We start from the raw sequence: 14,006 nt of genomic DNA, 5'->3' as shown, positions 1-14,006 counted from the left end.
CGCCTGGGTGGCTCAATTGGTTAAGCATCCAACTTTGGCTCAGGTCGTGATCTCATGGTTCGTGGGTTCTGGCCCTGTGTGGGGCTCGGTGCTGACAGCTCAGAGCCTGGAGCCTGCTTCGGACACTGCGTATCCCTCTCTCTGCCCCTCCCCATCTAGCGCTCTGTCTCCCTCTCTCTCTCAAAAATAAACATTAAATTTTTTTTTTAATTTTTTTTTAATTTTTTTTTCAACGTTTATTTATTTTTGGGACAGAGAGAGACAGAGCATGAACGGGGGAGGGGCAGAGAGAGAGGGAGACACAGAATCGGAAACAGGCTCCAGGCTCCGAGCCATCCGCCCAGAGCCCGACGCGGGGCTCGAACCCACGGACCGCGAGATCGTGACCTGGCTGAAGTCGGACGCTTAACCGACTGCGCCACCCAGGCGCCCCTTTTAATTTTTTAAATAATGTTTTTATTCCATTGGAAGCCCAAGACATAGTGAATGGTAGCAATTGGTGAATCTTACAAATAAATACCGTAAAAATATTGGACAGGATTCATTCAAGCCGGAACCCAAAGCGGAAAATAGCAAACTAGAATGACTTCGGGGTCAGTAGTAATTTTAAAGAGGCTCTAAGTTCAGAGGCCAGATGGTATTCCTTAAAAGACTGATCCAGAGATGTTCCCCACAAAAACTTTAACAGGTGATGGTTTCCCCAAAGCCTATTTGAACACCTACTGCCTTTAAAAGGGGGTCTTATATCCCATACAGGGGTGTCTGGTTCCTGGAATAAGCACAGGTCCTCATGGGTTCGGAGCCCAGCTTCCTGTGTCGTTAGACTTTGCTGGGTGGTGTGCAGGGTAAGCTTTCCCTGACCGCTGGAAGGCACGCAAGCCAACCTGTGACTCTCCTGCCCGCTTTTCTAAGAGGCGAGTCTTTAGACACCTTAGGAAACCCAGGCTCCATGCCAATATAGTAGAGGTGTGCAAAATAGTTCAGAACTGGAAAATATCAATAATGCTGTATCACCTACTCGATTCCAGGCTGGTGAAAAGAGATAGGAGGAAGAATAAATTTAAGGATGTCGATGTATCTTTAAAATTCAGAGACATCTAAGAGCTTTGAGCTGAGGTCCTAAAATACACCTTTCATAAAATTTAAAAAAGAGATTTCTGGGGCGCTTGGGTGGCTCAGTCTGTTAAGCCTGACTCTTGATTTTGGCTCAGATCACGATCTCACAGTCTGTGGGTCCGAGCCCCACATCAGGCTCCACACTGACGATGCAGAGCCTGCCTGGGATTCTCTCTCTGTCTGCCCATCCCCTGCTCTTTGTCAAAAATAAATAAACTTAAAAAAAAAAAAAAAAGGCTCCCAATCAGTTCATCAAATGTACAAAGAGCTATCACCCCACAGCCTCTGAGCCCCTCACACAGAGCTGTGGTCATAAGTGGGGTCCTAATGCCCAGGATATTTACAATATTATCCTCTGCGATACGAGAACAATATTGGAAATTCTTTTGATATTTATTTTTCCAAAAATGAGATATTAACCTTTACTAATGTTTAATGTTTTAAATGACTTTAGTATATGCACTCTCTCTCTCTCTCTCTCTCTCTCTCTCTCTCAGGACTGATGGGTGGATGAGAAGATAAATGGATGGATGGACCCATTTTTTTAAAAGCTAGTAACTGTGGGATAAACTAGCAAAAGTTGCAACTCTCTGGTCTAAAAAAACTAGGACCATTTTGTTTTGCATTTTCAGAGCCCGGTCAGGTTACTCAAGTTATTCTTAGCTGTCCTTAAAGGGTGCAGTTTCAGAGGACAGAGTTTTATCTTTATGTTTTCAAAACAAAATTTATTTTTTAAATTGAGACGTGATCGACTTACAAGAGTGCATGTGTTTTAGGCATACACCACGAAAACTAACTTTTGGATTGAAAGACCGAGGGACACCAGTAATACGGAACAGATGCATTTTGATCTGCAAAACGGTTGTCCTGAAAACTTTGTTCTAATGTTCTTGTATCAGAACTTACTTCGAATAACGCTACTTGAATGGCGATCACCGGTTTCCGCCGGAGGAAAGACAAATAGTACAAGACAGCACGTGGCTGAGGCCGGGCAGGTACACGCGGTAGAAATTCAAAGGGAGAAGAACACCCAGGTCGGGGGGAGGGAGGATATCCTCATAGAGCGCGGACGGGCAGAAAAGCCCGAAACCAAGAGAAAGGGGAGCAGGGCGCTGACTACCAGCAGCTGCCTCTTCCCCTCCCCCGGCCTCCCAGGGGTCCCTGAAGCTTCCTCATGGGACACCGGGGCTCCAGGGAAAACAGCAGACGTCGGTGGAACAAAGCTGTGGCTTCGTCCGGCTTTGACTGTGTCCTACAGGAAGACCCATTCTACACCGTGAGCAGAAACCTACATAAGGTTAAATGTTCACCGAGCCACAGCCACACGTGCACATACAGCGCGTGGCTAGTCTCTGTCAAGTTCGCACCACGCTCCCTTGTGGTTGCAGCCCCCGGTTCGGAACTCCCAGGTGAAGAAAGGAGGGGTGTCTGCAAATTTGGTGTCCGCTAAAATGATGAGCGCCTCAAGTTCCAGGCAAGGGAGTCTGGCCGTTATTATTTATTAACGGGAGGGTCTACTGAGGGCGAGCGACGCGACCGACCCGACGTGGGTTTTAAGTGCTCACTCTGCAGCAGAAAAACCGACATGAACAGACCCAACACGAGACACGAGGCAATCAGGCCCAAACGAAGGGGACAAAATACTTACTGTGCTTCTTCCCCTTCCTCTCTGAGTTCTGCCTTGCGAGGCACCTCTAGTTAAGGCGGGGGTACACTGTGGTTAGCGGCAGGGCTTTCGGACATCACATCCCTGCCCCCGCCTGCCGGCTCAGTGAGCTTGGGCAGGTGTGATGGTTACTTTCATGTGTCAGCTTGGCCGGCCACGGGATGCCCAGATCGAGCGTGTTTCTGGGCGTGTCTGCGAGGACATTTCGGGGCACGGTTAGCATTTGAATCAGAGGACCGAGAGAGGCCGATGCCCTCCCCAGCGTGGTGGGCCTCGTCCGATCCGGCAAGGGTGTGAATAGAACAAAAAGGTGGAGGAAGGGAGAATTCCCCCTCTGCCCGACTGCCAGGGCTGGGACAGCACATCTCACTGGGTAAACACCACTGGCTCACCTGGTCCTCCAGCCTTCAGACTTGGACTGAGTCATACAACTGGCTTGACTTCTCTGGGCCTCCATTTTGCAAACAGATTGTGGGACTTGTCAGCCCCCATAATCGCATGAGGCAGTTGCTCATAATAAATCTCAGTCTCCCTCCGTATATCTCTATGTATAAATATCCTCCTATCCCCTGCTTCCGTTTCTCTGGGGAACGCTAATACAGCGCAGTAACTTTACATTTGCCTCAGGGACGGAGGAAGAGCTCCGCAAGGCGTAGCCACTGTTCGTGGCACTGGGCAGAAGCCCAGAGCACCGCGAAGCCCGTGCCCGTGCGCTCACTGGAGAGTGCAGCCGTGTCCCGCCGCATTCCTGAGGCAAAACGATTCCCCCCCGAGTCCAGGCAGAATACTCCGGCCTCCCACAGGCCGCCTCTGCTGCCTTTACAGACCAGCCACGCATCCCTCCCAGATTCATCCTGGCCTCCCTCAAATCTTCGCCTCACCCCGCGCCTCCGCGCTCCTGCCCTTCCCCATCTTTCGGCAGCGGGTGGTCACGGGACCACGTTGCCCCGGGCTGGCCAGCAGGCTCCCGTCCCTGTCCTATGCCTGGTGGCTGTGGTGGAGACTCCCACAGCTTCCTCCCTATCCAGCCCTACCCGATAACCATCTTTCTGGGAATTGTTAGGAACTACGGTGGTCCGAGCCTCCCCATCCTTGCTTTTGGAGAACCATTAAAGATTTATTCGGTGTATAAGCATTTTGTATCATCTTTTGGAACTTCGGGAGTGGGAAGTTCCCACGCCACACGCCATGAAACAGAAGTGTCACAGTGCAAACACGCTCGGTTTCTTTGGTTCCTAGTGAGTGTGGAATTCCTTGTTTCTGACATTCTTTTTTTTTTTTAATTGTTTTTTAACATTTATTTATTTTTGGGTGGGAGAGAGAGAGGGACACGGTGCAAGTGGCAGAGGGGCGGAGAGGGAGGAAGACACAGAATCCGAAGAGGGCTCCAGGCTCTGAGCTGTCAGCACAGAGTCTAAGGCAGGGCTCGAACCCACGAACCGTGAGATCGGGACCTGAGCCAAAGTCGGACACTTAACAGACTGCATGCCCCTACCATTCTTTGACATTCTAGACATCGTCCCATCCATATCTTAGACGCTTGAAATCATAAGGAGGAAGAAGGCCTCCGTGTTTAAATCCAAGTATTCTCCATGACAACTGACAGAGCAATTCACCCGGAATATGCTACGGCCTCAGGCAGGCCCCTTTGCTTCTCACAAATGCCTCCTCCTTCCTTGAAACGACTCGAGTTTACCTTTCCTTTTTAAATATATCTGTTGTTTTCTGTTTATTTAAGTAAACTCTACCCCCATCACAGGGCTCAAACTCACGACCCCGCAGATCAAGAGTCGCACGCCCTGCGGACTGAGCCACCAGATTGACCTTTCTTGCTATCATCTGCTTGTTCTTTTTTTTTTTTTTTTTAATTTTTTTTTTCAACGTTTATTTATTTTTGGGACAGAGAGAGACAGAGCATGAACGGGGGAGGGACAGAGAGAGAGAGGGAGACACAGAATCGGAAACAGGCTCCAGGCTCTGAGCCATCAGCCCAGAGCCCGACGCGGGGCTCGAACTCACGGACCGCGAGATCGCGGCCTGGCTGAAGTCGGACGCTTAACCGACTGCGCCACCCAGGCGCCCCACATCTGCTTGTTCTTAATCCCCTTGTAGTACCACACACTGTAGAAGGTTCACCTCTTTTCGGGGCAGTTTCTCAGGGTTTCTTAATACCTTCTACCCTGTGGCCTTGAGATTGGCCACGTCCGCTAGGTGCCTCTGGAGTGTTTACTCCTGCCACCCGTAGCTACATCCACCCAGGTGTGACACGACCATTGTCTTCATGCCTGGACACCGTTTGTATGGACACAACCCAACATCCCCTGGGAGCTGACTTCATAAGCTGGAGGGAACCAAAGCTTCCCCCCTCTCCCCACAATATGCATTTATTGTATTGCTTTTCTCCCAACTGTGAACGTGGACGGCATTACTTGTGTTTTCATTTAACATGGGAATCTGACTTTATACTTTATCCCTATTGTAATCCACGTTAGGTTCATTTCACCCGTTCCAGGCTGTCAGGTGCTTTGGGATCCCAAGAGCCACGTAATAGTTTAGTGCTCTTGTATGCTCTGGAAATGAGAGGGGCTTGCCTCTGGGCCTCACCCAGCCACGGATAAAATATGAAGACACAAGGCCAAGGGCTAATCCTCTAAGCAACCACACTCCTCTAAGAGCCAGGGCATTTAAGAGAGAAAACTGGTCTCTGCGGCCAAAAGGACAGTGTGGATAGCATGTATGTGCGTTATTAGCATTGCCTATAATTCAAAGGGCCACTTTTGTTTTAATGTTTATTTTTGAGAGCGAGACACAGAGTGTGAACGGGGGAGGGGCAGAGAGAGAGGGAGACCCAGAATCCAAAGCAGGCTCCAGGCTCCGAGCTGTCGGGCTCACAGAGCCCGACGCGGGGCTGGAACTCACAGACCGCCACATCATGACCTGAGCCGAAGTCGGACGCTTCATCGACTGAGCACTCCAGGCGCCCCCAAAGGGCCACTTTTAAGAACCTAAGGGAGGCAGCTTTTACTCAAACCAGGCAGCCAAAACGGCTGCTAGCACGGATGCTGGTCGGGCCCCTCCCTGCAGAATGAGGGTTAAGTCACTCCACACATGCTCTGTGATGCCTCAGGCCCCTCCACCCATGCAGAACTGGAAGGAGGTCAGTGTGGAACGAGCTGGGTCTGCAGAGGGCTTTCGTGAGGACAGTAGCTTTGGAGAAAGCCGGGTTTGACCGGCATCTGCCCAGCCCCTCATGCCCCCCCCCACCCCAGCCCCAGAGACCAGTCCCACCGCACAACAGCAGACATCTGGTCCGCACTTACTTCTGCAGGCGACTGTGGATCCTGGACAATTCATCAGTAATGCTCTGATCATCAGTTTTCTCAGAATGACGCTTCCTGCTGGCCTTCTACGTTAGAGGCTACTATTTATATCCCTCGCTGGCAAACCGTAAAAATATCAAGTCATTGTGTATACTTAGGCTACATGCTGAAATAGGACAACTGATGTATTCTCTGGAATCCTGGCAACTACGTAAAAACGGGATTTCACGAGCTTAACCCCTAGACTATTGTGCTCTAGAACTGTTAAGATTTAGAATCACACAGAAGTGACTTCATCCTTAATCTTCACACCCTCTTTCAAAAGAACCTTTAATTAATAAGGTGGGTCAGTGACTCAACTCTCCACATGAATGTGTCAAAAAGGAGATGACCCAGGAGGCTGATAGCCTGATGCCAGCCAACTTGGGATTTTTCTACTAAAAAAAACAAAACAAAACAAAACAAAACAAAACAAAACAAAAAAACACAGGGAGAAAATGTAAGCTTGAAGAAAAATAGATAATGGGGAGTAATTTAGTAAATTAGTCTCAAATGCGAGAAAATTGTTACTGCTTCCCTCTCCTTGGAAAGTTTCCAAACTTATGATCGCCTGGGCCAAACTAGAAGAAGAAAAAGTGCGCGCTGAACACACATTTCGGTTTTCCCCAAGTCAGGGGAGAAACCCCTGCCCCGCCCCCCAGTGAGTAAAATGAGGAGGATTTTCATACCCACTCCTGCAACTTGAGTTGCCTTGTCTTTTCCGTAAAGTCAAGTGCAAGGGAGCAGAAGCTCTGTCTTTGTCTTTGTCACCAATCCTTTATTGAAACTGGTAACTGACACACTTTATAACAGAACAACAAAAATAATGTTCAATATGTACAGCCTTTGCGACAGACTATTTGACTATACACAAGGCAGAGTGATAACACAATCTAATCTCCGTAATAACCTGTGCACAGAAAGACACCCAGCAGACAGCATGTGGACACATACAGTGGAATGACATCACGGGTCCAGTGAAACTCCCGCCTAATACAAAACGTACTCCTCTATTGCAAATGACGGCTTTCTAAACACCCAGAGCGTTTCAGTAGTAGTCTACCCCGAGTCCGAGGCGGAGATCTGGTGTGTGGCTATGAGTCTCTTCAGTGACACCACCTCTGCAGACAAGTTTGCTATCATCCCCTGCTTCAGAAACAAATTCTCCGGGTCAGAGACTTGGTAACCGCCGTCCTTCATTTCTACAACTCCCGTTTTGAAGCTGTTCTGAGTTTTGCCGTTCAGTTCTTTTTGATGCCAGTGTTCCGATTTGAGAGACCAATCCTGGATGTTAGTCACCTGCACTGAGAAAGGGGGGAGGGAAGAGTGTACCATAGTCGGGGCGCTATGCTTCTCCAGTTCGAAATGCCTCTTCGGCGTCCCGTCCACGGGCGAGGACGGCTTTTGCGTGGCCTCAAACTCGTGATCGAAGGCTTCGACTTTGATCTGCATGGCTTTGGCTTTGATGCGAAGCTTGTGCGGCAAGGCCGAGGAGTTCACTTCCGGAACTTTCACCACGGTGGCGTGCACGCGCTGAAGCTCCACGGGAGAGTGGATGGGGCCCTTGGGGACCTGCTGCTCGTCTTCTCCATCCGAGGACTTCCCCACCGCGCCGTCCTCGGTCTCCGACGTCCTGGGGGAGTTGCTGGAGGACCGGGCGGCCTGCAGCAGAGGCGGGGAGTGGGAGTAGCCGGGGAAGGCGGTCCCCATGAGGTTCCGGTACAGGGAGGCCCGGTAGGCGCCCCGCTCGTCGCCAGGCTCCCTGGCGTAGCTGTCCAGCTCCACCGGCTCTTGCTTAATGGCCTGGAACTTGCCGTCGGGGCTCCCGCAGCCACCCCGCGCGGCCCCGTCCTGCGCGTGTTCCAGCGAGGACACCTCGGAGACGTCGGACAGGGAGGCCTGCGGGGAGTGCTTGATGACCGAGATGCAGCCGCTCGTCACCATCGCGGGCTCGTGCTCGTCCGCGAAGGGGCCGGCGCTGGACTTGGCCGCCTGGTAGTCTTGGAAGTACACAGCCGTGGAATGGCTGAGCTTCTGGATCTCCTGGGCGTACGCCGCAGAGCTGATCAAGCCAAACTTCAGCTTGAGGGAGAGCAGCTCGGCCTTCAGGGTGGCGTTCTCCTCGCCCAGCGCGATCAGCTTGTTCTCCAGGACCAGGTCGTTGAGCCGCCGCTTCTCCCGGGAGCGCTTGGCCGCTTCGTTGTTCTTCCGCCGCTTTTCCCAGTACATGGCGTCCTTCTTGTCGTCGGGGATGAACTCCCGCTTCCGCCGGCACGCCGAGGACTTGCCCTTCCCCACGCTGCCCTCGCCCAGCAGCAGCTCCTCGCCGGCCGTCAGCTCCTCGGAGACGTCGGCCAGGGCCGGGCCGAGCACCGTCATCTTGTCCGCGCCGCTGCCGGCGTCCAGGGACGCCTGCTCCTTCTTCACGGTCTGCATCTTCCTCAGCTGCATCCGAATCCCGCGCGAGCGATTCCCCGCGACTCACCACCTGCGCTCTGACAGCGGCGGCGGAAGAGCCATCAACAGGCTTCCTCCTTCTGGTCCGCGGGGCGAGACGGGTCTCTCCGGCTCGGCGCTCTGTCCCCGGGCGACCTGCAACACAGCGAAGGAAGAGTCACCCGTCTGGCAAATGCTTATCGCCCACCGCGCACCGGGAACCGCGCTACGCACGCAGGGCCCACGGCTCTGCGCCAGACCCAGCTCTCTCCCGGGGCGCCTGGGGGCCCAGTCGGTTGGGCGTCCGACTTCGGCTCGGGTCACGATCTCGCGGTTCGCGGGTTCGAGCCCCGCGTCGGGCTCCGTGCTGACGGCTCGGGGCCTGGAGCCCGCTTCGGATTCTGTGCCTCCCTCTCTCTCTCTCTCTGCCCCTCCCTCGCTCATACTCCGTCTCTCTCTCTCTCTCTCAAAAATAAATATTAAAAAAAAAAAAGACACAGCTCTTTCCTTCAAAGAGTCTGCCATCCAGAAAAGGAAATAGGTAAGTAGTACAGGACAGGTCCCCCCGCTCCCTGGGACCTCTCAGCAGAGTGCCACGTGGCCCAGGAAGAGGGGTGCAGCAACGCGCGTGCCCAGGGAGAAACAGAGGCAGGCTGTTTCAGCAGCGGACGTGTGGGGCCGGCGCGCAGACATGGGGCCTCCCCCGAGGGAAGGACAGATGGCCTCTGGGGGGGTTAAGTTTTTGGTGCTCCTGAATAATTTCAGATGACATCTCTATTATCACCGCAAGGCAAGCAAGACCACCTCTTTCTTCCAAGGAACCTTCCCAGGTGAGCTCCGATATCCGGAAACAAATTCTGCAATCACACGGAACAAAATATATAACGGGTGCCAAATTTGTTTCCGTGAAAATGAAAACAGAAGCCACCCAAACCGACTGACTTGAAGTTGTTTCGACCTGACTCTCAACGGGGACACACCCCTGACTGCCTGCTGGGCTCCTGTCCACAGCTCATTGGGCCAGGTGGCCCAGGATTCTTCCCAACGAAGCCACCTCTCCTGGTACATCTGCGCTCCACCATTAGATAGATATGTTCTTTTTTTCTGGTTCCTTCGAATTGATTCGTCAAACCTCCACTTTAGATTGAAGCATCCTAAGTGCTTTTTTTTTTATTTTTGGTCCCGAAAAGTCTGCCACAATAGATTTCATTTAGACAGTAGTTTGGGACAAAAATAAACAGTTACTATTCAAAGGGTTTTTTTTTTTTTTTTTAAGTACAGTGCATTCCTGAAACTTGAAGTTATTTTAAACCTAGAGAATATAATTATGGAAAGAATTTCTTTCCATTTTACTAATGAGTTTCAAACAAAATATATGAAAAAAAAATAAACCCTCAAAAATAGAACCATCAGCTGGCTTCCTTTTCCACTGATGAGATATTTGTAATCTGAATTTGGCTTGACATGAGGTTAATAAACCCATACTAGGTTCCCGTAACAATCTTTTTGTGGTGGTTTTTGGATCTGTGTTTCTAGACGGGGCTTCTCTGCCTAATTTCCCAGTAGGCAATACTTTCATAAAGGAGATATGGAGAGACAACCGTTCATTCAGCACTATCTGTATGGCACGCTCCCTTGCCACATTAAAAACCCTGACTTCTTGCCTACGTCACTCTCTCTTTCTTGTACATAGTATTGTGATGACTAATGAAATGAAGTCTAATTCTATCAGCTGGAAAAGCCTGCCAGCTTCTTGTGTCTTTTCCAGAGGGAACAGAAGAAATGATGTAATGATTTCGGGATCATAAAGAAGGTTTACTGCCATGTTTTGTTTTTGGTTTATTTTATTTTATTTTATTTTATTTTATTTATTTATTTATTTATTTTGGTCCATCAAACTGAGCCAACATGCAAACGGTCGGTTGCGATGTAGTGAAACCCGTGATTAAGAATACCAGGTTTCTGTTTGTTTTTGATAATACGGCGTTAGCAGGGAACAAAGGCACGGAGTGTGCGCAGTGGGCAGGGATGTTGTAGAAAGGGAAATCTTTTCTGGTTATCTCTTCGCAGAACAACACTGCTTTCTGTAGTTCCGCTCAGGTTTCATCTTCTGACGTGAAAAACCCACGTTTCCTCTACATACTGGGTGGGCTCTTCCCTGCTACGAGAGACTTCTGATCCCCAGCTCGGTTAGGTCTCTACCAAGTGTGGAGGCAAAGAGTCAGAGTTCCAGCAGCAGGGGACAAGTGCATCGATCTTTTCTGGGGAGCCCTTCAAATCGCCACCGGATCCTCAGGTCCTACTGGTGTTTTGTTCTGTTTTGAGCCATGATATAGTTCCTTTCAAGGATATCTTTTTTCCACTGGAGACTCACTCTCTCTGTGCATTTAAAAAAGTTTTCTTTTAATGTTTATTATTTATTTTTGAGAGAGAGGGAGAGAGAGACAGGGTGTGAGCAGGGGAGGGGCAGAGAGAGAGAGAGACACAGAATCTGAAGCAGGCTCCAGGCTCCCAGCTGTCAGCACAGAGACCCACATGGGACTTGAACTCATGGACCAGGAGATCATGACCTGAATGGAAGTCAGATGCTCAACCGACTGAGCCCCGCCCCCAGGTGCCCCTTTCCCATGCATTTTAAAATGTGTCCTTTGTTGTTGTTTTTTTTTTTTTTTTTAAAAAGAAGTCACATTCCTTTTACATGTGCCTCCGGATGAGTTTTCACAGCTAAGCTTTTGAAATGCCACACCTTTCTGTCTTCGTTACTCTTCCTAAACTTGTCCTTATTTCATTGTTTCCAATCTTCCAGTGGGTTGGGACGTTTTCAGCCTCCTGGTCCAAAGGCTGCCCATGCCACGAGTGTGGGTGAGTGGGGCAGGCAGCCCTCACTGTGCGAAGGACACTGTCCCACCTCCGTTTAACGCAAGTACCCCCCCCCCGCCTTGTCTTAACTTCTCTTTCACCCCCCGCTTCTCACCGTCTACGTGCTTGATGTCATCTCTACAACTTTGTCGGCACGTTCAACACCTACAGAAACGCTCATTTCTTTATACTTAATCTTCTTCCGGTTTGAGTTGTACTACGTGTACTAGAATCTGGGCATCTCCCCTCATCTGCAAGTATAAATTGTCTCCCTGACTCCATTGGCAAATGACCACCTGCTACCTTAGAGTACTTTCTGCAGTATTTTTTACCGAATAACCTTGCAGTGTTGGAAAGAGTTGATCATAAGTGTGAGAAAACGCCGGGGCGCCTGGGTGGCTCAGTCGGTTAAGTGTCCGACTCTAGCTCAGGTCATGATCTCGGGGCTTGTGAGTTCAAGCTCTGGGGCTCTGTGCTGACAGCTTGGAGCCTGGAGCCTGCTTCGGATTCTGTGCCTCCCTCTCTCTCTGCCCCTCCCCCACTCATGCTCTGTCTCTCTCTCTCTCTCTCTCTCCCTCTCAAAGTATACATTAAAAAAATTTTTTTAGTAAGTGTGAGATAATGCAGACAGAGGTGCTGATGTTGTATACCGTATCTCAATACAGGTTTGTTTTATGTGTCCAAATCCTCTGCAAAATTTTTCAGGGTCCAAAGTAGTACCTTTGTATCCTAGCAACAAAGTGAATGTATAGGTGCCCAACATTTGATTGACAGTCACTCACCTGCCTTGTCTAAGAAAGTTTTGTATCTAAACAACTTTCTCATGTTTTTTTCCACTGAAGATGATTATGTAAATGCTAAAAAAAGACATCTTACTTATTCCCAGAGAGCTTCTCTTTTTCATTAACTGATTTATTCGGCACACACGGAGCACCAACTGTGTGGACCAGGCACGGAGCCAGACTGGAGGGAGGGGAAATACAAACTCTCAAGAGTCAAGGAGCTCCTTGTCTCCCGAGGGAGCCAGACCAGAGATCACAGGGCTGAAGGAGGCGTGCTCGAGGGGTGCTGTGACCGCGGGGGGCCTGGTGCACACGGCACATCATTTCTAGCCCGCTTTTTTTCTTGGTACGGTGGTGACAACACGAGCCACCGTGACAGGTGCCACCGACTAAACTACGCAGCAGGCACCAGGAGCCTCTCATATTTCTGTTACCCTCACAATGACCATTTTCAGAAGAGAACACAAAGGCTCAGAGAAGTTAAGTGACTTGCCCAGTGTCCCACAGCTATTAAGTAGCAGGGCTCAGCCCAGATGCGGGTCCTGTTCCCCCACCAGCACCCTCTCCGACACCTGCACGGGGCCGCTCTGTGCACCTACGGTTCCTTTTCTGCGTCACTCCCACTCTTGACTCATACACGCCCGTTTCCTGAGTTACGCTGGGGGCAGAAAGCCACTATTAGATGCTGCCGGAACTTCCTTGAAGACGACAAAGGTACCCCCGGGAACTTTTCTCCGCTTCTTTGGAGTTGTTTCCTATCTGGAGAGTATTTCACGAATTGAGAAAACATTCTAAACTTTCATCTCTGCTAAAAGGTTAATCTCCTGGCCTTCCTATAGGCTAACATAGGGAAAAAGAAAAATTATAGTAGGGGCATTGTCGCCTATGAGGTTTTTTGTTTTGGGGTTTTTTTTGGTACTAAACCAAAGTGTGTCCGTTTTCAACATGGAGGGGAGGCGCGTAGTTAGAACACAGAGAGACTGAGTGACTTTTCCAAGGTCACACAGCACTGAAGGGCAGAGGCAGGCCTTAGACTGTCTTTACGCCCCTGGATGATGAGTGTAAAGGATGCTCGACTACGAGCCTTCTAGCACATCAGCACACATGCTCAGCTAATGGTTTCATTTCAACCTCCACTGTTTTCCCTCAGGACTGACTGAACACCGACTTGGCCTCTGCATCGTGTTTTCAGACCACCACGAGCGTGCGCCTCGATTTCCTTTCTCTAGTGACTGCCCCCAGCTTCCGGTTCTGTGACACTCGCATGCCCGGAGCGGTCAGCTTCAACACGCCCACCGGGTAATCGGGCTGCTGCACGAAAACACGAGTGAAAAGGGACACTGAAGGGCAGGAGACGCCGCATTGCAGTTGACACACACCGTCCCATCCCTGGGATGGACGTGCCGTCTCCAGTTAAGGCTTCTTAACATCACACTATCCACTATGGGCGGGAGTTCTGGTTTGTGAATGCAGAGTTTCAACGTCTGTTCCAGTCAGGTGACCTAAACGTTGTTTTAAATTAAGACGAAAGTCTGGTTGAAGAAATTCTCCAAAAGAATAAAAGTTCCCAACGTGAAGTTCTGCACCTCATGCTTCCTCAAGGAGTGACATCGTCACCCATGTTTACCATGACAGACCTGTACCTTCCCTGGTCCCCAGCGCACCTGTCAGAAAAATCATAGATGGGACGCCTGGGGGCTCCGTCTGGTAAGCATCCAACTCTTGATTTCAGCTCTGGTCGATGATCTCCCAGTGCGTGGGATCGAGCCCCGCGTCGGGCTCAGGTCA

At 50.3% G+C, this 14,006-nt stretch overlaps 1 protein-coding gene and 1 long non-coding RNA gene across 2 annotated transcripts in view; one reads left to right on the top strand and one right to left on the bottom strand.

Moving 5' to 3' along the window:
* LOC121013732 (uncharacterized) overlaps positions 1–13,795 on the top strand; it is a 47,965-nt gene extending 34,170 nt beyond the window's left edge. The window contains exon 4 of the long non-coding RNA XR_005782889.1: positions 13,369–13,795. This is a non-coding gene — a long non-coding RNA (uncharacterized LOC121013732). The remainder of the gene's footprint in view (positions 1–13,368) is intronic.
* The window catches only part of NFIL3 (nuclear factor, interleukin 3 regulated), a 13,872-nt gene continuing 6,760 nt past the window's right edge, over positions 6,895–14,006 (bottom strand). The window contains exon 2 of the mRNA XM_040449524.1: positions 6,895–8,733. Within this exon, the coding sequence (XP_040305458.1) occupies positions 7,201–8,592 (1,392 nt within the window). The 5' untranslated portion in view covers positions 8,593–8,733 and the 3' untranslated portion in view covers positions 6,895–7,200. The remainder of the gene's footprint in view (positions 8,734–14,006) is intronic.

This window comes from Herpailurus yagouaroundi, unplaced genomic scaffold, assembly GCF_014898765.1.
Source record: "Herpailurus yagouaroundi ecotype Mexico unplaced genomic scaffold, PumYag 199, whole genome shotgun sequence".
In the NCBI taxonomy this organism is placed as follows: domain Eukaryota; kingdom Metazoa; phylum Chordata; class Mammalia; order Carnivora; family Felidae; genus Herpailurus; species Herpailurus yagouaroundi.
This window is presented reverse-complemented; position numbering and strand designations above follow the sequence as displayed.